At 32.1% G+C, this 24,536-nt stretch overlaps 1 protein-coding gene across 1 annotated transcript in view; it reads left to right on the top strand.

Moving 5' to 3' along the window:
- The window catches only part of LOC129233431 (histone deacetylase complex subunit SAP130-like), a 64,958-nt gene that overhangs the window by 15,336 nt on the left and 25,086 nt on the right, over positions 1–24,536 (top strand). The window contains exons 5-12 of the mRNA XM_054867462.1: positions 517–771; positions 1,602–1,729; positions 4,969–5,048; positions 7,801–7,963; positions 8,304–8,682; positions 19,513–19,620; positions 22,388–22,583; positions 23,085–23,263. Coding sequence (XP_054723437.1) covers positions 517–771; positions 1,602–1,729; positions 4,969–5,048; positions 7,801–7,963; positions 8,304–8,682; positions 19,513–19,620; positions 22,388–22,583; positions 23,085–23,263 — 1,488 coding nt within the window. The remainder of the gene's footprint in view (positions 1–516; positions 772–1,601; positions 1,730–4,968; positions 5,049–7,800; positions 7,964–8,303; positions 8,683–19,512; positions 19,621–22,387; positions 22,584–23,084; positions 23,264–24,536) is intronic.

Here is a 24,536-nt window from a genome sequence, read left to right as displayed (position 1 = left end):
AAACATTAAAACACTTAAACTAGGCTAACAGTGCTTTGTTCACTAACTTAAATAAATCATTTATATTAGTAAACTTGTTGTAGATATTTGGTGATAACATTTATATTCCTAATTGAATTTCCAATAGAATTTTACTTCCATAACTCAAAATCATAAGGTAAGAAATGAAAACCAGGCGAGAGCTCTGAAAAATATACAGAACAATGAATAAATGCATTAAAGAAAAAATAGCATAAAAATATATTAGAAAAAAAAAAGATTTAACTGTGTTTGGAGGACTTAAATTCACTAGAAAAAAGCTAGAAACAATTGTAAGAAAGTGAAAATTCATTTTTATTTGATGTTTTGTGCAAGATAGTTTACGTGAAATAATTGCTGAATGTGCTTATGTGTTGTATTATGCTAAGCTTAAACAAACAACTTAGCTAAATATTTTTAAAAAAAATGCTTGTTTCATCGATGAAATCTTTATTGAAAAATTATCGCTTAATGTATTTTTTGCCATATGTTTTACAGTCATCAGAATGCCTGCAAGTGATATTGCACAAGCTCAAGTCGGTACTACCACTGCAAGTTCTTGTGGAGCTCTCACACCAGGAATTCTTCCTTCTGCTTTGACTTCGAGTGGCAGTAGACACATAATTCCTGCTGTGCATCCAGTGATTGCAGCCGGAAACACCGGACCATCCATGGCTTCTATAATTCGAGGATCTCAAGTTTCACCAGCTGGACATGTCATACATCCACCATTTTCATCACACGTACCAAGAGGTTAGATATGATCTTGTAGTTGTTTTTATTAGGATTTTTCTCCCCCCCCCCCCCCTCTTTACCTACATGTTTTTTTTTTTTTTTTTTTCAAGTTTTTAAAGCTATTAACTATTGTATCTGATTATTCTGTTTAATTTAAGAAAATTAACTTTTAGTGTAGGTTAATCTTTTAAAGATCTTAAAATACTGCATGACCTATGTTGTGCAAAAATATACTTATCCTTAAATGTTTAAAATTGTATATTTACTGAGGTTCAAGATTTTTCAAACCTGCATATTCTCATTTATGATTTTTAAAAAAACTTATCTCTCCCTCTCAAATTGCTAAAAAAATTTAATATTTTATTTTTCTTATTCTCGCTATATATTTAGCATTTTAACTGTCATTGGTGAAATTTTAAGGTTTCTGAATCCACTTTGATCATTTTTGGAGGATATCTGTTTGTGGTTTATGCGTCTGGTTCGTATCTGAGCTTTTTTTTTTTTTTTTTGTAGCCACTCTAGTTCAAAACCTGCATGAAATAAAACAAAATTTAGTACATATACGTAATGATGTAAACTGTAAATACTCAGCAGGCAGGACATATATAAATGCAGAACATAATGAAGAAGGACGAAATGTCTATATTTCCAGTGTTTAAGAAAATCACATTTAAAAGTCCAAAAAAAAAAGGCCTCATCAAACACATGTAATAATTCATCAATAAGATATTTCCAGTAATAGTTGTTGCTATAACATCTTAAGAATAAGTCTGGCTGCTAAGCATTGTTATTATAAATTTTACTGTCTTTTTTTTTCTCTCCTTTAAGTGCCAATATTTTTCTTCAAGGTCCTGCTGCAGTGGCTAGCATTAGTGCTGCACCTAAATCTGCTGTTGCAACTCCAATTCTTCGAACCCCTCATTCATCTGCCACTATATCATCATCATCCATGATGGCTCTTCATACACCTGTCAGGGTAGGAAAAGAAATCTTTTACAAAAGTGTAATAAATTTTTATATACATTTTGAGTTCTTTTTTATTTTTAAGTTGAGATAAATTTTGATTTTCTGTCCCTTATTGTCATTATGATAAAAAAAAAACTTTTTCCCCCCTGTAAAATCTATTGTAAATTTATTGTTAGTTAAATTCCTCAGCCTTCTCTGAGATGGAAAATATAACCCAGATTGTCCGAATGTTTTAATGTCCAATACAAAACGGAATAAGCATGTAAATTGCTGTCCAACTGCTCCAAAATTACACTTTGGTAAGACAAATGATTTAAAAAGTTCTTTGAAGTGAAGTCATTTTGCTTTTCTTCACTGAATTTTGTAAAAACAAATAATAATAATAATGACTTTAACTCTTTTCTGGCAAATTCAAATCATATTTTTTCTAATTGAGATTGAGAATAAAAAGAAGGAAAATTTTTAGGAATAAAAACAAGACGAATGTTTTTACTTGTACTCCAACTGTATGGCAGCTGAATAAATATAGCAAAAGGTTGTAAATAACTTTAAAAATAAAATAAAATTAGAATAAAAACTACTTACTTTTAAAGAAAAATAAAAATAAATTTAAAAATGACTTTTGCAGACAAAAAAAAAAAAACACTGCTCATTTTTTATTTGTTAGCTATTAGTACACAGAAGTAGTGCCCTTGATAGTCAATTGGTTTATCTCTTTCTCTCTACTTATATTCAGATAACTTTTGATGTCTGAAAAAGAGGAATATTATTTTTAAACATCTACGTAATTTCAACCAGTGGTTGGAAAAACTACATTTTTTTTTTGTAGCGAACTACAAATACTTTGTTACAAATGTAGTTAACTACAACTACTTTTTTTTTAATGTAGCAACTGCAAACTACTTTTGAAATGTAGTCGCTACTTCGCTACTTTTCAAAATAAGTAAATAAAAAGCATATACAATAGGGCGTCCCTGAAAAAATGAAAATTGATTTTTAAAGTCGCTACCCTCTTATGTTTTTCTTCTTATGCCAAAATAATTGAAAAAAAGTTTCACATAATGTGAACAACGGCAACCCGTGCCGACATGCGTCCAAAAGTGTAAACTAGTACTTGTATATTAGGCCAAATTTAAAAAAAAACTATTTTTAGAAACTCTACATTTTTGTTGATAAAACATTGCCCCTATACCCCACTACCCACATGTACCACAAGAACATTTATTCAAATTAAGAAACATTTAGATATACCACACTTGGCCTGAAAATTATAATTTTATTTAAAAATTGATTTTTTTTCTTGTTAAATTTTGAAACATTACATATAAATTTAAATAGAATGTATCAAGTACAAAAATTATTGGTGAACACATTTACAGATCAACAATTGCGAATGAATAAGAAAAAATATATATGTATTTGAAATGAAAAATTTAACTTAACCTGAAAAAAGTCCATATCTTTGAGTACTACGTGAAAGACTTAAATATTACAGGAGAGCAAAAATTTCTATTTAACGCTAATTACCTACTTAACTGTTTATATTTTTTAGCTTGATAATCTCGTAATATTAACCTTACATTTTTAAAAATGTGTATCAAAAAATTAATTTATTAGAAAAAAATTATAAACTTTAGGCCACACACACACACACACAAGTGTGGGATACCTAAATGTTTTTTAATTTGAATAAATGTTTTTGTGGTGTATGTGGGATATAAGAGCAACGTTTTAGCAATGGAAATTTTGAGTTTCTAAAGAGTTTTTTAATTTGGCCTAGCATTAGAAGTGCTGGTTCACACTTTCAGACAGAAGTTGGCACTGCTTGCCGGTTGTTCAAATTATTTGAATCTTTTTTTTACAATTTTTTTTTTTTTTTTTTGACGTAAATGGAAAAATAGAAGTGCAACTTAAAAAAATCAACTTTCAATTTATTTGGGACACCCTAATACAAACACACACACACTGTAAGAGCATTGAACAAAAAAAGTTTTAGATTGATAAATTAGCTCATCTCTGAAGACCTAAGAATTGTCTATTATTTCTTTTTTTTTTCCAAAAAATGTCTGTTATCATACTCTCATACACTGTGATGCTCGTATTTATTGTAAGCCCGCCAGGAACAGTTCAGTATCATCCTCTTCTATAATATTTACAGTAGCTCCTCTATTAGGTGACTACTGTAGAAGAAATTATTTTCGTGAGGCTATAATTTTCGTGGGTTTTGCATGCCCGTTGTAATCACCAAAGTTTAAGCCTCACAATTTTTTTTTTTTATTTTTTTTTTCAAATTTTGGTCTATTCATATAAAATTCACAAAATTTTCAAAATCACTAATGTCTTCTTTTTTGCAAAATAAGTTTTTTTCAATATAACTATTGTCGAAATATGAAAATTATGATGGCAAACAAACTAATGGCGTCAAACAGATGGAACGTATGGCGTCAAAATGATATGCTTTAGGTGAGCTAGTATTTTTATGAGTCTTATTTATCATTTCATCCGCTGATGTACTTGTGTAAAATTTGCGCCAGTCAAATTCATTTGAACCTTGATTCTTTTCTTTTAGTTCATTTAAAAGTAGTTTCCAGAAATTGCTACAAACAACCATTTTTTTTTTTTTTTTGAACAATCACGATTGCTTATTGCTTTCATTTGACAGTTTTTGGAGTCCTATCATTTTATTTTCCCACCGCCACCCTCCGCACCATCACCGTCGACCGGCTCCTTACAATGCTGCTCCTATAGCGAAAGCTGTCTCCAGGTTGCATCCATGTCCTAAATATTTTAACTGTTAAGAGAAAAATCATCTGCTTTTATTTTCTTAGTTTTTATGGAATTATGTTCAGTAAATTATTAAAAAACTTAATTACAACCATCTTTCTAGAATCTTTAATTTTGGGAAAATGTCTTATTTTGCGTTTTGAGCAAGGAAGGGAACCTTCCTTCCTCTTTGGAAATATTTGTAAGGCTTTTGCTGGTTTCTATTAAGCTACATGCTAAGTTTTCAAATGTGCCAAAAATATAAAGAGAGCAAAAAAAAAAAACTTATCACATAGCAGACGTTAACTGTAAATATACAGGCAAACCAAATGACCTTATAATTTTCTACTACGGGCAAAGCCATGCGAGTACCACTAGTAAGATAGATAAAACTAAGCTGTAAAATGATATTTTCAATGCTCTAGTTATCTGTATGCTCGTTATCTACTCATAAATTTTTGTTTACTTTTTCCATTTGTATTTTAGGCTAAATCACCCACAGTCACTAGAACTGCAACTCCTCCTGTTGCATCAACATCTCTTCCTCAAGTAGTTGATCTACAAAAGTGAGAACTTTGATATTGTCTACTATTCATTTATTTTTGTGTGGTATGCCAGTAGCATATATTTTCAAATATTAGCCGATCTGTATATAAACAAAAAGCGGGTATTTTCTTTAAAAACTTGCAAAAATACAAAACCAAGATGTCATTCAGGAAGTTCTGGAGGATGCATTAACATCAAGAAATTAATGTATTTACATTTATGTGGGCTTGGTTCTTGTCTTCCAATATAATTTGTAATAAATTTATAAACTTTGCCCTCCTCCCTGAAAAAGAAAAAAAAACTTAATGATGACATTGTACAAAACTCACATAAAGCCAAAACAAAATTAAAAACAGTGAAAATAAAAAAAAATCAAACATCTTGTTGCTGGTCTTTAGTAAAAATATTGCCTAGCTCTTAAAAGCAGTGGTAAATTTCCTAATCATGTTGTTGTCAAGCTAAACAGCTGACGCTAAGAGCAATAATTTTAACTTATGTAACTCTGTCTGATGCGTCCTCTCAGTCCATTTGCAGTTATTTTACTAATCAATGGTAGCCTTATTTTTCATTTTTTTGTTTGAATAATGAGTGGAGGATGGTAGGGGAATCATGATAGAGGTATGATTCTGCAAATTTCAAACTACAGATGATTGCACTTTCAGAGAAATCTAGCAACAACATGGCTGCTCCCCATTTTGTTTTGGCTATGATGAAACACACAAGCAATATTTTAAAAAAATCAAAACTAAAACAACTCACTTTATCTAGAGTTGATTTCTTTTTTAAGGAGTATAAACTACACAAATAAGAAGTGCAATATTTGGCATTAAATAGTACTTGATCACTTACACTCTCATCACACAAGTGCTGACATTTTTTTGTACTGTTAGTGAATCTATATATAAACTGAGCCCACTAATTTAAATTCCAAACATTCTTGGCTTATGCATGGAAAGTAATTATTAATTTAATATAAGACTTGCTGAGCTGCATTTAAATTCTTTTAAAGAAGTGTTTCTCATAAGTAGCCCAAGTTTCTGTCTAAAGCAACTTTATGAAAAACATTTTTTTTTAAACTAAAGTCTTGTGAAGGTAGATTGATTTTAGTAATGCTTAATTAACATAAACATATGATTTTGAATAATTTATATTGAAAGAAGTGGTTTCAGCTTCCCCTCCCCCACCCCATTATTTACTCAGTGTTGTTGATTGAATTGGTTTTCATTGCTCAATAGCAAATATGGGCTATATTGCTCTGAACTGTGATTGCAAAAACATGCGGCAAAATAACAAAACTCAACTCTCTGATTTTAGTGTCGTGTATTACAGGCTTCAAACCAAAGGCTACTGCGGCAAAGATCTCACGCGAGTATGAAAATTGTATCTATCTTGTAAAACATGTTTATTTGATTTTTTTTCTTTGGAACTTTTATTTTCCGAAAAGTGAGGTAAAATATTCCTGATTTTTCACTGTACTTCCTGAATGTTTACCTACTTCATGAAATGCTTACAATCCCTTATACGAAAAAAGAAACTTATGCCACTTTTCAAACATTTGTTTTTCTTCAAAAAATAAAAATAGTAATCTCAATTTTCAAATTTCGAGTCCTATAAAGACTTAGTTAAGGAAATCCCCACTTATATTTAGAAAATTCCTTTTACGTGCAGACTTTTGTCTCTAAATTTATCAATACAAAATCTCCCTAATTTTGCGAATAAATCTGCCTAATTTTCATCTTTTAATGTTGGCAACCCTGACGCACTGTGTGTTAAAAACAAACTGAATACAGTCAAACCCCATTAACACGAACTCGCTTAACGCAAAATTTCACTTAGCGCGAAGTAAATGCCTCTCCCCGTCAGATAAAGCTACAAAATAGTGTTAAATGAATCCCTTAACACAAAGAGGATTTAGATGAATTCCCACATTAGAAAACTTTAAGGTCTTGAAGAAAAAATTAAAACCCCATCCCTTTACATGAAATTTCTTTCGAAAGTTGAAAGATCTGCACTTGGATGCAAGCGACTTGAACGGGAGCGAGAAAATTTCTCTCCTTGTTGTAGGAAAATCGTAAAAATCTCGTTGCTTCAAGAAAAAGCGAATTTTAGCTGTAGACTATGCTTACGGTAAAAAAGCTTGTATGAACAGTGAAATCTTTACCAAGTGGTTGGTAAACCTAGATTTATAATTTCATTGTGGAAAAAGAAACGTTTGTCTAATTCTGGACAACTGCTCTGCCGATGTAGAGGTTTAAGGTCTAAAAGCGATAAATTTTGTTTTTGTACCCGCCCCCACTGCAGCAAAAATTTAGTTTTTTGATCAGATGCTTGAAATTTCATTGTCGTAGAGAAATGTCCCGAATAGTCATTGCCTGTTTCGAATTTTGTGTTTCTTACTAAAACTATAATTATAAATGCTTGTGTGTACATTTTTGTGAAAATAAACTTTGGTTCTTACATTTTTTGTCTCAAAAAAAAAAACAAAAAACTTGTCTGCTTACACAAAATACGGTAAACGTGGAAATCGATTAACACAAAATATTTTGTCTTCCCTGTTGAGTTCATGTTAACGAGGTTTGAGTGTATTGTCTAAGCGAAGTGAATATTTTTATTTTCTTCAATTGTAAAAAAATTGGCTCACTTGCTAAATAAGCTGAATTTATGCTAACATACTAATGTAATGAGTTGAAGAAATTTGTCCACCCTTACTGCTTTGCATAACTTAAGATTCTGATTTGTATTTATACTGAATTATTCCTTTAATTTTTAAAGATCTTCTATTGGCCATCCTATGTCATCTAATACTTCTCATGTTGGACTTGCATCTCGTACTATTGATGGCTCCATTGTGAGAACCGGAACTGCTCATTCTTCAGCAATTACTATTGCTAAACCTATAAATATATCTCAACCTATTGTTCAACATCTTCAGCAGGTAAGGTTTATTGTAGTTTCTCTAATCGCATGTTATTCAACAAAATTTGTTAGGAAATCAATATTGTGCAAGAAGAAAAACTAATAGTAGATTAAGGGATTAACACTGCATTTAAGTGACTAAATTTTGGAAGTAAATCTGTCTTATTGAGCTGATGAAAGATATATAGTTTTTAATCAAGTACACACTTTGACTGAAAAAGAAAATGATAGCAAATTAACTTGAATACTTAACAAAGTAGTGTTTATTATAAAAGTAAAGCTTTCATTTTATTCATCTCTGATTTTCTTCAATATTTTATTATGCTTCTGTTTTAATGTTTAATTGTGTAAATATTTAGGTTTATGACAAGGGTAATTTGAAAACTATGTCAAGTTTAGTTGCTTCAACTAGTGCACCTACAAATTCTTCTCCAGCACACCAAACAGTTGTACCTGGTCCTTTTTCATCTGTCAGTGAAAGTGTTGGTGTTGTTCCTACCATATCCCGAGCAACAGTTTCAACTGGATACTCTACAAGCATTATGCAACTGTCTTCGGCTGCTACAGTTGGACAGCCGTTACAGCAACTCAGAGCTACTCATGTGCCTCAAGCTATACATACATTGAGTAATGTCAACTCATCAGTTACACCTCATCAAACTCTTACTGTTATTTCAGCTAAGTCTTTGGTGCCAGCTAACCATTCAGTTGCTTTAGCTACATCTGCCCCACGTGCAAGTAATATTCCTGTGTTTGACTCTTATTTTACATATTATTTTCTTTCCCATAATTTAATTCCTAAAACACTAAAATCAGATTTTTCAGTAAAAGTCTCTTATTGAAACTCCTGATTCCTAAATTACCCCCCCCCCCCCCTTTTTGGTCGCATTGCTACCCTTCTCTTTTCATGTTTAAGTATCCATTAAATATATTTGAAACTTTCAATTGATTCTTAAATTTTTTTAAATGAATGTAAAAAATTAATTAATTTACTACTTCATTTGTTAATTAAGTCACAATGGTAAAAAAAAAATCATGACAGATCTCACTGGAAATCCCCCCCCCCCCCCTCCAAAAAAAAATCTTCAATTTCAAGGCACCTTAAATTCATCCAAAATGCAGCAAGGTGTTCCAAAAGGACGTTAGAGCATTCCCCTCATCTTCTTATAAAACTTCCTGCTATTTTCTTAAAACATTTTTATCTTTTCCCTTTGGGTTTTTAAGTAACTAAAATGTATCTAAAGGGTCTTTAAATGAGAGCAGGTAGATGTTGAAAGTGAATAAAACAAACTGTGTGTCAGGTATTAACAAACATTTTTTTTTTTTTTTTTTGTTTAAAATACCCATGCATGTCATTTTGTATGGCATATAACATTGTTTAAATATCTACCGTGGCTTCTCATGGTGGAAGGGATCCAAGTGGTCCAATTTTCAATGACTGCTGCATAAGACCTGATGAATTTGAACAATGAGCTTAGTTATTTTGGCTTAAAGGGCATTGGTGTATTGCAGCTTATTTGTATAGACCTGTGACTTCAGTGACTCCACTAGTAAAAGTACAACTAAGCTAGGTCAAAATGCACAATCTTAGTGGCAAAGTTACATCACCTCTGCAAGAGATAAAACATTCATGTAATCAAGCCCGGCTTCTGCCATAGGGGACCTGTGCCACCACCTAGGGCGACAAATTTCATGATGGCAAAATGTAAAGAGGCAAAAAAGTAAAAAATAAAAACTCAAAGTTGTACGGGTTTTTTCTTTGCAGTTCAAATTGCAGCAATGTGTGAGAGTATGCTAGATGATTTAAATCATACATATAGATTATTAAGATAGGGGTGCAGCTCTTGTTGACATCGCCTAGAGCAGCAAAGCTACTAGAGCCAGCCATGCATGCAATATGTACATTGTGGTGTTCACTATGTGGCACATAGCACTGTCCTGCTGAAACCAAATGTTATGTGTCTATATCAGCGGTTTCCAACCCATGGGCTGCGGCCCACAACTGGGCCGCAAACAGCGTGTTACTGGGCGGTGGACACTGGTCGAGAATCTAAACCATCAAGATAAATCTTGGGGGTTTTTATTTACCGTTTACATATGCAAAAATTCGCTTTTTAGAAGAACTGTCACTCAAAAGTTCTCCTTGGCTCATAGCCAGTAAAGAACTTTAGGATTAAGATTTTTCATCAGAAGCATTCCCCTATAATTGAAGATGAAATGTAATGAATCAGAAACTCCTTTATAGAAAATTTCTATATACTAGTATTAGCTTCAAGTTTCAAGTTAAAAATGCTCCTACTTTGTTGAACTGGCTTGACTAACCAGTGAGTTGAGACACTTGAGGGGCTTTCCGGCAACCTACCTATTTGATTAAGACAGTTTTTAAGAAAAATAATATAAAAATGCATTGAATGTTGCTAATTATTTGAGACTAAAACTAAACTATACAGTTTCAATCCAGATATCAACCCCCTCGCAAAGGAAAACAGCGTTAAAAATCCCATGGAGTTTTAGCTTTGTTGACTTGATTTTGAGTTTTCTTACAGATATTACAGCTAAGAGAATGCAATAAAGTTATTTTCTTTCTTAAAAATATTTTTCAAAATTGTTCTTCTACAGTATATCTATGTCAGTGGGGCAGCATGAGTGGAGAAGGGAGTTAACATATCCAGAACTTTTGCTTTTAACCCACTTTCAATTCTAAAATGGTATATTATTGACACTTAAGGACAGTTAGTAGCAAATGCCACTCCCCCCCCCCCCCCCCCGCAGAAAGTTAATTTTGACTGTGCAAGTAACATATAGTAGTTAGTCTGCCTCAATGGTGTTTTCTGCAAAACTGGTGGGCCGCTGCACAACTAAAAAGGTTGGGAGCTGCTGGTCTATATCATTCAGTTTGGGCTAAAAGAAATCAGTTTTCATCATGCTTCAATGCTTTCTGTTGACAGCGATAGGCGTTTTACTTCTTTTTCAAAAAAGTACGGACCAATGACGCCACCAGCCCAAAATCCGCACCAAAGAGTAGCTCTATGGATTCATTGTCACCTGATGAACCTTGTGTCTATTGCCATCGTCCTGTATGAGGCTGTGAAGGGCCACAGCATCTGCCATACAGAGTCAGATAAAAATATTAAGTATCTGCGCACGCAACTCAAAAGTATCTTCAAGCTAATCATTGTGTATCACGTAAAAAAAGAAAAAAAAAACGAGGGGAGGGGATAGTCCGGATTTCAAAATAAAAAAAGAAAAAAAATTTTTAATCATAAGAAATAAATACTTGCAGGTATAATTAGAACTAATTTCCGTGCCAATTATGTGATCCTATAAATGCAAAAACCTAAGATAAATTTCAAAAATTTAAAACTAAGTTTCTTTTAGCAGATATCTTTGCATGCGTAAGCTCACATATTTTTAGGAATTATATCTCCACTGCAAATCATACATTGACGAGACCTTTTTTTTTCTTAACCACCTTGCAGTTCTTGACTAGATATCTCGTCCATTTAACATGTAACTCTGGGACTGGCCAACCGCAAGGGGGTTAGGCTGTGGAGTCAAAAAATCAAAAGGATGCCCAAAATTCTGAGAACGAAGGAAAAACTAGCAATTCACTGCAACTTGGAAATGTTTTGATGAGGAAGGGGAAAAAAACAATAGCAATAAATCAAGTAGCATAAGTGTTATTTATGAAGATGAGAGATACCGCAAGGAGCAAGTCCCCCATCTGCCTTTGGTCCCTTAATAGTCCAATACACACAAGGATTCCAAAACTATGCCGTATTTTCGAAAGTAAGCACCGCAGCACTTCTGAGAAAAAAAGTTTATACATTGCCGATGAGGCAGATACAGCAGATGTGGCGCATAAGGTGCGTTTTTTTTAAAAAAAATAGTTTACAGCATTTTACAGAAAATAAACTATTTTGAAAAGAAGGAAGCTTGGAAGTTTCTTCAAAATGATAGGAAATGCACTTTAAAATGTGTTTTGAATAAAAGATAACAAAATTTTTCTTTTGATTTTCTGGTGGTATTATTAAACACGCTTTTTTCCCCCAAGCGGTCAACTGTGCAAAAAATTGATGAATTCATTATCAGCGTGTCCCGCCTTTTTCGCACAATTTAGCTTCCAATGTAATTTAAGTCTTTTGTAATTAGCGGGAAGATAATATAAAATTATGCCAGAATGTGTTTTATGTCTTAAGTTTTTAGTTAAAACGATTGAGCTAAAATCGGAAAAAATATGAGTAATGATATGGAAAATTTGCGGAATTCTTATTTCGCTGTCAAGTCCGAATCTTCTGCTTTAAGCATCGTTCTTTGGACTAAGGTGCTGAAATTTAAGCTGAGTTTATCCTGTAATTATTTTAAATTAAGTTCATAACTTTTTTAAACATCCATAAAGGCGATCGTTCAAAGTTTTTTTCATGCGCAATGTAAACATTTTTGGCAGCGATCCGAAATTCGGCAAAGTACGTGGTTGTCGGATTTAGGGTAATTAACTGTCAGTAAGTAATTAGGATTTTTTTTTTAAATATGTAATCTGTTTAAATTGCGTTCCAGATATCTTCAAAAAAAAAAAAAAAAACGAAAAGAAACAATTTTTTCCCCACATTATTTGTTAAACTGAAAGCGTAGCACTTACGTCAGGTGCGGTGCTAATTTCCAAAAATACGGCAAATGCAAACTTGCCACCCCCATATGATTAGCTTTAAAGCCACAGAGGTGCTTTTGTGATTTGATATGAGCACAAAAAAAAAAAAGAAAAAGGAAAAAAAAAGAGGAAGAAGGAAATGCTAAGTCACATGAAAAGAATTGCTCAGTTATCACCTCTTGATGCATAGGAGAAAAAGGATCAATAACATTTCAGTAATTTTTTAACAATTGGAAAAAAAGGACGGGTGGAAAACTAGAATATTACTCGCGACTATGGCGATATGCGCATGTCCGCAATGAATATATCCGCAAAGCAGCAAATATTTTCTTACAGCAGCGAATGTATCTGCGTCCGTCTATATTATCTAGAAATGATTACTATGTTTTAGATTAGCAATATTAATTTTAAACAAATTAGAAGTAAAGAAGGAGAACTTGAATGATTGTCGCGAGATGCGCGTGCTCGCAACGAATGTATCCGCACAGCAGCGAATATATCCACCTTACGTGCTTGCGTATATACTATCTATTAATATTTTTTACAAAATAATTAAATAATATCAGTTTAAAGAAAATTAAAAGTGAAAAGTAAGAATTTGAACGATTATCACGAGATGCCGTGCCTGCAGCGAATGTATCCGCCCAGCAACCAATACATCCACCGAACGCGCGAGTGTATATACTATCTTGTAATAATTTTTAGTCTAAATAAATAATATAAATTTTAATTTAAAACGAATTAGAAGTAAAGATATTATCTTTACTTCTTATTCATTTCAAATTGATCTAATCTCTATCTTGTATTTAAGAACTTACACGATTATCGGACGACGTGCAACTCTGCGGCGAATGTATCCGCACGTCAGCGGATGTATCCGCGCACAGCGTGCGTCTACATTATCTAGCTCTGCTACCATAAAATAGCTGCAAGGCCCTCAGCACTTGCACAAAGGAACAATCATTTTGATGATAAAGTTTTATCATTTAAATGTGCTACTCAATCATGTAACTTGCCATGGTTGATTTTGCATCAGAAATTGAATAATAAACAACATATTAGACAGATGTCACCAAAAACAACATAGCCCCCACAGTAGGGTGGGCCAAAATAAGCCGAAAATTTTTTTTTTTCGAAATCAATTTTTGGATAGCGCGCAAAAGTTGCGTAGTGAGCTAGTTAGCACTCACAAAAAATTTCTTGGATATTAAAAAATATCTAGCCTGCGCTATTTGACACTGAAAAACCGAAAAAAAAGAGAAAAATGAATTTTTGTCGAAATTTTTTTTAAAAAATAAATTTCAAATATTTTGCTGGAATGCACCGAGAATGTTATATAATGAGCCAGTTCGAGCCCATAAAATGTTTCATTGATTTTAATGAGCACTTAACCGCTCCTTTCCGACATCAAAAATTGGAAAAAAATGAAAAAATATTGAATTTCTTTAAAAACCAATGTGGAAATCATTTTTCAAAATTAAATCATAGACTAATGAATTAAATAGCGCCATTAATCATAGTAAATATTATCACGCAATAGTATCATACATTTTCGAGAACTACATATATAGATAATAAAATTTTAAAAAAGAAATCTTCAAATTTGATTTATAATACCTCATGCATAATGAATATTATTTTTTGGAATAATATTGTCCCTTGTCATCAAATGATGGAAGTTCTTTCCTAGCTTGAAGTTTAGCACGAATGTATCCATCTCGTGCAGTTTCACCACGAACTTTTATTGCAGCTTCGGTTATTAGTTTCACACAACGTTTCACAGCTTGCGTGTGACAGGGAAATTTCTCAAAAGTAAACTCTGTAGAATGTTCTTTGCACATTTCTTTCCATTGTTGGTCTTTTAGATGCATTGTAAGAGGTGGCTCTGTTACAACACAGTTTGCCCAATCAACTAAATCAACATAATCAACGGCTTCAAAATTGAGTTTAGGACGCTCAAAAAATCGTACATCATCCGAGCTCTTCGTCTTCTTATTTCTGGAGTTCAGAATGCGCCTAACCGCTAATTATCAAATGTATTTTCTTGAGTCAAACAACATTGTCAACAGTAGCTGTTCAGGATGAGCGAAATATGCAGAACTTTAAAAATTATCTCCATAACGTTGTCTGGAAACTGCCTTGCAAGAGAAATCATTTTCCAAAAATGTTGGGCGCGGTACTGGCAGTTCGGTTTCATTTTTATTTCAAACCACATTGGAGCATAAACTAAAATTACATACTTTACAAGCATTGTAAAGTTTTCTGATGGAGTTGGAGTGCCTATATGCAAGCGTAACAAACGGTTTGTAGTTGTTAGTCATCGCGCATGACTGACTGAGTTTGCCTGGGCTACTGTCAGCCACGCTTGAAGGACAACTACCATCTTTTACGGCAAGACAGATTCTGTACAAATATTGTTGTTCAGTACTTAATTTTTTTATATTTTCCATGTTCAAAACCAGAAGATTGCAGTCAATTTTATCAAATTTGACCACCGGATTTTTTTCACAATCTCTAAGAAGTTGTTCGATAGCTCCAGAATATGAATGTGGCCACTTTGAGCAACCGTCCAATTCCAGAATAAGATGCCTCAGTGGCAACTCATTGGGGACATTGCACACAAGAGAGAACCCCTTTAATTGCTTAATTCCCAGCTGTGGAGGTGTAGAATTACAGCATTTCTTGTCGGGGGGTTTTGTCTCTTAAGTGGGTTATAAAGTCGAGAGGAAGAAATGGCTTGAGAAAAAGAAGAATACTTGCTTTCAATTCATTAATCAGTTTAAAGGACTTCAGAGGATTCACATTTTTTTAATACTCAAGGGCTCTATTTGTCAAATATATATAAAATAGTTATAAAATAATCTTAGGAATAATAGAAGTAGTTGAGTGCCGTTTATTATCCAGGAGAAACAATTGGAACCGAAGATTAAAAAATTAGCATCTTAAGTAACTATTTTTTATTTGAGTGTGTGCATTTTTTAAAATTGGCGTACAAATGTCGCATAAAATTGATTGAATTTTCACTGTTTTTTCTAAGTAACGTATTGCGTAACATTTCAGTACTTACTTATTTCGAAACTACTTTTAATTCTTTTTTTTTTTTCATTTTTCCAGTGTTTTAGTCTTAAAGGAGCGTAGCTAAATATTCTATGAAATGTATAAAAGTCTTTGAGGATTTCAACTAATTCACTGACAGATACTTCTAATGTTTGCTGAAACTAGCTTCAAACTTTTATTTTCGACCCCCACCTTTTTTTTTTTTTGAAATAAGTGCATTTTTGCCCTTTTTTTTCAGTTTTTCAAGGTCAAATACCGCCGGCTAAATATTAAACAAATTTAGCGAAATTTTTTATGGGTAATAACGGGCCCATATAGCAACTTTTCCGCACTATCCAAAAACAGATTTCCAAAAAAGTTTTTTCGGCCCACCCTACCCCACAGGTCGCCAACATCTACGCTCCTCAATTGAAAGACCTTTTATTTACATATACAGTCAAACCTGTCTACAACAATACTCTGGGGACCGAGAAAAAATATCGTTATAGACAGATTATCATTGTAGACAGTTTGAATAAAAAAATTTGAAATTCAAAAATATTGTTTTACAGCATAAGATAGAGTTTTAAATGAAAGTTTTGCGAAGTAAAAGGTATAAAACTGTATCGAAGTACTAGTTCATTTCGTAAGAAATTAAAGATTTTTTTTTTTTTTCAAAAAAGAAAGGTTATTTTTTTAATACATTTTAATGCAAATAATGTTCAGAAACCAATTTTGCTTAAAACATGGTCTTTCCAAAACACGTGGAATCTATCCTCTAAAAATAAAATGGTTCGACTCTGACTGAGAAAGAATACTCCCTCGTTCCTAGTTGGGCGAAATTTCCAAAAGAAATAAACAGCTGTACATTCAGTCATGGCTTCTTCCCCCCCTCCCCTCTTTTGATCCCTTAGTTACAAAATTGTAAATTAACATGAGAAAAATAATCTGTTCTTTTCTTACCTCACATTCCAGACATTAAGTTGTTTTTGTGACAGAAGAAAAAAAAATCAGGTTCTTCAATAAGCTTACTAGAGAGAAAAAAATATTGTTGTAGACAAATTTTGTTGGAAAATGATGATCGTTATTGATAGGTTTAAAATACATTGAGTAAATAGGAAATTCGCAGGGACCAAATGAAAATATCATTGTAGTCAGGTTCATCTTTATGGACAGTATCTTTATACACAGGTTTTACTGTATTTCTAAATTTTACAATGCATAGTATTAATAATTATTTCTTTCAATTAGTCATGCCAAGCATATAAAGATTTAAAAAAAATGATGTTTCATTTAAGCAAGCTTTTGAAAATAATTCAACTGCTTGGAGTTTACCCCTAACTGTGTGAACCTAACTCACAGATTACTAGCTGCAAACACTTTATGAGAGCTCCCCCCTGAGAGCTCCCCCCCTCCCCACATGTAAAGGTTTTTTTTTATTTTTAATTCTTTGTACAGTGCTGTCACTTACAATTAAAAATTATATTCAAAACATTTATTGTCGTTTGTGTATTTAAACTTCATCATTTTCCCCAAGATTCCTTGCATCTTGAACTTGTGTGCTCAAAAGGCCTTTCCGTGAAATTTTTGATATTGATTTTGAAATTCAGCTGGACTTTTCTACGTCATTTCGTTTTAACAATTACAATAGCTGCTGAGATACTATTGTTGGGTTTTTATCTTACATTATAAACTTTGTTCTATGTGACCATCTATCTATCTATGCCATTGCTACTCCTGGTGAACAACAAAAAACTAAGCATTGAACCAGGTATGAATAGGTTTGTAATTTTCTTGGCTACATGTTTAGCTATGTGGCATAGCTGTTTGACTTTGATTAGCGGAGATATTAATTAAAAACGATTTAAAACCTAACATTATTTTCTATCTGTTCTTCAGAACACTTATCTCTATGATATTTTCCTTCATTCCCCCAAGGGGCTATGGGGAGTGACTCACAGAGCGAAGGTTTTTCTTTTTCTCAAGGCCATGTTATCCTGCATTGGTAATTTCTCTTTTTTTCTGCTCAAAGCAGAAATTGTTGAATAGTTCTAGAGAATGAATTGAATTACTCTTGAGCTGCCCCACAGGGAAGAAAAAAAACCTGTATTTATTAATTAATATAACGACACAGGCGATGTGTATTTTGATGCAATTATTTTTCCATCTTTTCCTTCGAAGGAATGTAATTTACATACCAAAAATGTCATTTAAATTTCCTTCACCGAAGCCAAAGGAAAGCCAGCGCTGAAGGCACTGTACTTCAGTACTTTGGACAAACGGAGTTGTATACTAACCCACTAGAGGGGGATTGTGTGAGCCGCTGTAGGCTGCAAGGCCAAGGCCCCAGGCAGCTAGTTATATAATAAAATTTTCATGAATTTTTATTATTTGATTTAAAAAGTTTAGTTTCTTTCAGGGTTGGCTTTTTGCCGGCAGAAACTAGTTTTTGCCGTGCCAGTAGCAGAAACTGGTTGTAACCGAAAAAAAAACGGCAGAAACTGGCAAAAACTTAAAAGCATATTTAATTACTTAAGTGATTGCTAAATGATATTTGTTTAGGTAAACTAAAAAATTAAACTTCATTTTATCATTTAAAAAAATAAAATCCTATGCTAATGCCCTTGATTTAGTTTGAGAAGTGAACTTTTCAATTGCAGATGCTCGTAATGTTTGGATTAATTTAACAAAGGACGAAAAATCGTATAGGTGTTCAGGAAAGAGGAGCGACATACAAAATTAAAAGGCATTTCTGATTTTAACTTGCTCACTTATATGCTTCATCTAAATTGTTTGTGATCGAAATTTTCACATGCTTCAAGAAGAAAGTTCCAGAATTTTACTTTCCAATATTAACATAGATTTTGTACCTAATGTCACAGTTTTGCAAAACAAATTGGCCCTATTTCTCGAAACTTGTTTTTCCAGTTGAATTTCTCCCACTACCCCAGTTACTACATGGTGGACCAGTTAAAAAAAAATACAATAGATGAAAGTTTCACGAACATTGCTTGTTTCTTCATGCATTGCCTGCTAGCTCTTCTGTTGCAGGAATATTCTAAAGTTTCTCATTTGTACATATTAGATTGAGAAGCAGCTTTTAGAAACCACCTTTTCTAAGAAGCAACTGCGGGGTCCAAACAATGTAACATTTGATTTTAAATTGTGGTAATATCGTAATTAAATTGTGCTTTGGTTAATAATTATTTTTTCCATGCACTTCCTATTGCATGTCAATAATTTATTTTATTTATTTATTTATTTTATTTATTTATTTATTTATTTATTTATTTTTTTTTGATTTTGTGAATTTTGCCAGTTTCTGCCATGCCATTTTAACCGGTTTCTACCAGTGGTTTTAACCGTCTCGGCAGAAACTTGCCAACCCTTGTTTCTTTTGTTACAAATATTTTAATGAACTGCTTATTTCAGCAAATTGATACTGTTTCACTTTACCTTAGTTTTTAAATCAGCATTCAACTTTAAGGAATTGCATTCAAAGTGTAATATTTTAAAATACAAAGTTAATCTTCATGAAGTATGAAGCAAAAATTTTCCACTAATAGCAAAAGTTATTCCTTTTTTTTATGCTTTAGCATTAAAACATTCTCAAAAGAGTGAATTTCTCTTTTTCAATAGTTTTTAGTTGCAATGTCCTTTGATTATACTCCTATTTATTTTCTAGAAGTTCATTTTTTTAATCAATATTTTATCATTTAGAGTTAAGGATTTTTTTTAACCTCTTTTGTTGAAAAGACTGTGCATTAGTATTTTATATAATTTTTCTGTTTTTTAAATTAATTTTTTTAAACTTTATTTTGATTTTTTTTTTTAGTGTCACAATGTTTTTTTGCTTTTTCTTACATTTTATTTATTTTTTCAAGCTGTTCCAGCAACAACTGTATCAACTTCAGGGAGTAGTTCTATTATGCCAGGTCCCATTAGACCTCTGAACATTTCAAATACAATCAGCCCTTCTACAATTCCTGTTGGTAAGTATAATTTTCAGAGGAAAGTTTATTTCAAATCTTTCAAAAGTATTTTTAAAATTAAAGCTTTATCTTTCTTTCTTCCCCTACCCCAAGAGTGGTAAGGGAAATGGATGCCTGTGTGTTATTGTTTAAGAATTGACACAGTATAATTTTTGAGTGTCTATGACTAACTAATCTAAAGTGTCAAGAGGTATACAAAGTCACTATTTTTTAAGTGCTAGTCAGCCACCATGCTTTTAGTTTAGCTATTTCTTTTATGTATTAGTTTTGACTCGTAATTGACCTGGTTAAAATTCCTTAGTTTTGAACCATGCATCTAAAAATGGATCTATTTCTCAGATTTTCTATTAGAAGGAAAAAAAAGACGAATATTTTTCAGCCATGTTAAAAATTTCCTTAATTGTTTATGTATTCCTTGTTTAAACCTTTAACTGGTAAATGATGGAAAATCATTTTGAAAACATAAGTGGGCCCTGATTCCTATTAAGCAAAATTTGTAGTGATGTAGTAAATATTTGACTACAGCAGTAGCATACCTTGTACAGGTGACACTCTACCATCACCACCAATAAAAAAAATTAAATTAAAAAAAAAAAATCATGAAATTCATACAATTTTCAGCGACAACTTGTTTTTATTATCGTGGTGTAACAAAAGTTTAAGCTTGTTAATATACAAAAGACAAAAAAAAAAGTATTTTGTCAACACATTTTATGTTAAACTTGTCGTAGGTGCTTGTGTGCTCTTTTTTAGTTAAAAATAGTTTTAAATTGTTTTTTAATCTATCTCTTTTTTAATACATTTAAAAATTTCATTCATATATGCAAGTAGCTTTGATCTTTGATTTGTTAATGCTTGCTATATGATTTTACATTTGCTTGCTTTTTTTTGGAAAAAAAAATCTATTTTTTTCGAAAGATTTAAGAAACTTTTCATTTCTTTTTAATTTCTTTCTTTCTTTCTTTCTTTTTTTTTTTTAAATGATCTGAAAGCATTATTCATTAGCAACCTTTTCTTATGTAAGCAAATCATATATGCATTTGGAATGCATCTATTGGAGAATGGCTTTCGAAAAAGCAGCTTTATTCCTATCAATCTCATTCAAGTTTTCTTTTCTTTTTTTTTTCAGAGTATGTTTGATTTTCAAGAGTAAATTTAATGTTATTGTGGTTTTGATTTCATTGATATTGATTTCCTCAAATTATTTGCTGGGAAACCCATTCTTTTTCAGAAGGTGCCTTTGATTTCTTAACTTATTGCCCCTCTCTCTTACATTTAATATGGCATATGAGGGAGACAACTAATACTGTTTGCACAAAAGCTCAATAATTCATCATTACTTATTTTAATGTTACTCCAAAACTTATTTTTAAAATTCTAGCATTAATTTTTATAATTTTAGTTTACTTAAAAGAAAAGAGTACATTTTTTTCTAAGACTATGCGCCTTGTTACTGCTGAATTTTATTTGCTGCATTTGTAGAGAATTTAAGACCAAAAAAAAAAAAAAAAAAAAATACTTAAGACAAAAAAAGCTGCACCAAGCAACAAAAAATTATTTTGGACCAACTAGGAAGATGTTAAATTGCTGTCAATATATTCAAACACCTAATTCGCAATGATTTTTCGATGTTAATCTTTATGTCTTCATTAGTAGAATATTAAGCTGAATATTGACAAATTATTTGGAAGGTGAAGCTGTAATCAGGAGCATTGTTCCCACACTTTAAACTGTTGATAATTTGCTCATCATTTAGTTTCGAGCACTCCAAGACACTTCAGCCAGAAGGAGTGCTTACATGAGCATTTTTGAGATGTTCAAAAGCTGTACACCAACCTCCGGAGTTCCTACCCCGATAAAATGTTATAGTAACCTAGAAAATAATGATCTGATCTAAAGCCGTGATCCACCAAAAGTTTATTTAACAACATCTGAAATTCACAATATACAGTCTTAGAACAGATTTAGAACCATTGTTCTGCAACTTTCCACAAAGCCGAAAATTTACAGAATTGGAGTATTTATATTTTTTATAAACTCTAAAATCCATTTTTGTGTTGCTTCTCAGAAGAATCACCCAGCGCAAACACAGTTAGTGATGCTACTGCATTTCATGGATTAAATATAATTTGAAATATTGTGACAAAAATTGAAAATTAAAGTAGTTGTGTATTCACAAAATAAACCCATTTTGGGTGTCGTCATCCCCCTTCCCAAAAAAGGAAGGTTATCTCCCTCAAACGCCCTTTCTCTCCCCCCAGTAATGCTGCGACATTTGATAAATTCTGCATAAATGAAAATATTTGAACTCGTCAAAAAAAAATTTCAGAATTGAAGTTTTTATTTATTTTGTTTATTATTATTATTATTTATTAATTTGCAAATTAATTTTGGGCATCATTCCCCAAAGGAGTAACACCCAGGGTGCCTAAACGGTAGTGATGCTCTCTCTCCTTTTTTTTCCCCTTCAAAAAAAGGGAAAGAAAAGCATGCAAGTCTGTAATAAAACATGTTACAAATGCAATGCACTCCTGGCTACAAGCGTGTGTCATGAATGTATTGAGGTACTCAAAAAAGCCATCACAGCACCAGATATTCAACTTGTATTATAACTATTGACAAGAATTGAGTACTTTTGGCTAATGTAAAGAGAAACCCGTGAAAAATGAATCACAAAGCAGAAAAAAATTTTAAATGTATGAAAAAGAAAGATTTTTTAAATGAAACAAATTAATAAGCTAATATATCCTACGTGTTTTTGTTTCAGCAAAAGTATATCCTCAGTCCACAACAGGTGCCCGCTCCAACAATGATTCCACAAGCACTAATACTCAGGAAAATAATCGATCCACCAACTTTACTCCTCAGCCTGTTGTTTCAAATTCTGCTCGAGTTGCTACTCCAACAACGTCATCTTCATCTATGCCACAAACTGTTATGTTATCTGAAAATAAAGTTGATAGGTAATGTGCAAGAACCTTTAGTTATGCATAGGGTTTTATTTAGATAAACAAGTTCTTTCTTTCCCTTTGCTGTTCTGCCTATTTTAAAATAAACACAAAGAAATAAAATAAGATTTTAAAAAAAATTGCAAACTGTTTTATTTTTAGAATTTACTCAAAGATAATATTTTATAAAAAATTCCTATGAAACATGGGTTTTATTCAGAGTTTAAAATTTTTATTTATTTAGTTTTTCATCATTGGTATTATTTAAGAAATTATTAGATGAAACATCAGTGTTTTTGAGTTATTGAAAATTGACTAGAAATTTTTCTGAGGCACAATGTGATATTTTATGCCATGCTTGATAAATAAATAAAAAGTCATTCTTAATAAAATAGTGTTTGTGGGAAAGTTCCCTAAAATTTTTCCTTATTTTTGAAAATTTTAATAATTTTATTAATTTGTTGTTAAGTTTTATTCTTTAATTTTTGTGAGTAAAACTACTTTTTGCCTTTTTAGTGGTTCTTCGGTTCGGTTTACTTCTCTTACAAAGCCTCAAGTTGGGAATCCGACATCATATGCACCATCTCCTACGACATATTTGTATCATGATCAGTATGCTACAAATTTAGCTATGCATCCTTATACTTCAAGTCCTAATCAAGGATTTACAACAACCCACCTCAGACCTGTTTCATGTAAGTTCTGTTTTGAAACTATTATGGAATCCGAAAAGTTAAACCAATGATGCTCTTTTTTAGTGTTATTAACATACCTGGCACACCAAACCTCCAACACCAGATTCCACATGAACTAGAAAAATATACAACTCTTATATCAACTACTAAGCAATTCTGCATTAATTGAGGAGGAAGTTGTATGAATCTCCCCTGCCTCAGCTTCCCTTCATGCATATAGTAATTGTGCAATTTATAATTTACATCTATGTAAATGAAACAAAGACTGTGTGTGTATATATATATATATATATGTATGTTCCCTATACAAATCCACAGTTTACGTCGGATCGCGACCAAATTTGGCAGGGAGGTACTTGGGGCACCTGAGAAAAAAACGTAGGGGGTTTTCAAACCCCAAAAAGTACCGAACCGTCCAAATTTTAATTTTAGGGTCCGAAAATGGTATTAAATGGCTCTTTCTACGAGAAATAATTATCCAATCAGTTCAATTTTTAGACCATTCGAAAGCGTGCAAAAAACACCCATAGAGTTCATTCATTTCCTCCAAATTAAAAAAAAAAGACTGTAAAATCACCAGGAAAAAATTAAAAAGCACTGCTAAGCCTTATGGAACAGAAACTTTAAATCTGAAAATGATTGTTTGCTGGATCCTATTTTAAATTAGCGTTCAGAAGGTTGCCACTTTTTTTTCTTGGCTGTGATTAATAAAAGTTTGTTTTTGTTTTGAAGGAAAATTTTCTCCTTTTGATTATTATTTGGCAATTTATCTTTTTTTTTTTTTTTTGTATCGCCAGCAGAAGATAATCAGGAACGTTGCATTTAATTTGTTCCGAATTTTTTATTTGATTTTTTTTTCTCTAAAAAATGATTGTTTGGACAGGAAATTTTAGATTTTCCCCCCTCTAATTGAAACCTGATTGTTGAACATGCTTCACTTGACACAACTTTTGTTTTCTAGGTAGACCGCGCAAAGTCGGGCAATGCAGCTAGCTGTAAATATTAAAATATTCTGATGCAAAGAATTTTTCAAAAATTCAATATTTTACTCAGTGTTCAAGTTTGTTTGACGTAAATTGAATATTTCTATTTTAAAATATCAAAAAAGTAAAAAAAAAAAAAATACAGAAAGAAAGCTCTTTTTAAATAAATACAGTCGAGCTCGCTTATAACAAGCCTTGATTTAGCGAGGAAATCAGAAATACTTGGTTGGTACAATTTTAAGTCTGTAGGAGCATAACTTGCTATTAACGAGCAAACCCTGCTTAAAGCG

Source organism: Uloborus diversus, chromosome 1, assembly GCF_026930045.1.
Source record: "Uloborus diversus isolate 005 chromosome 1, Udiv.v.3.1, whole genome shotgun sequence".
NCBI lineage: Eukaryota > Metazoa > Arthropoda > Arachnida > Araneae > Uloboridae > Uloborus > Uloborus diversus.
Note: the sequence above shows the minus strand (reverse complement) of the source record. Positions and strands in the feature narration are given on the sequence as shown.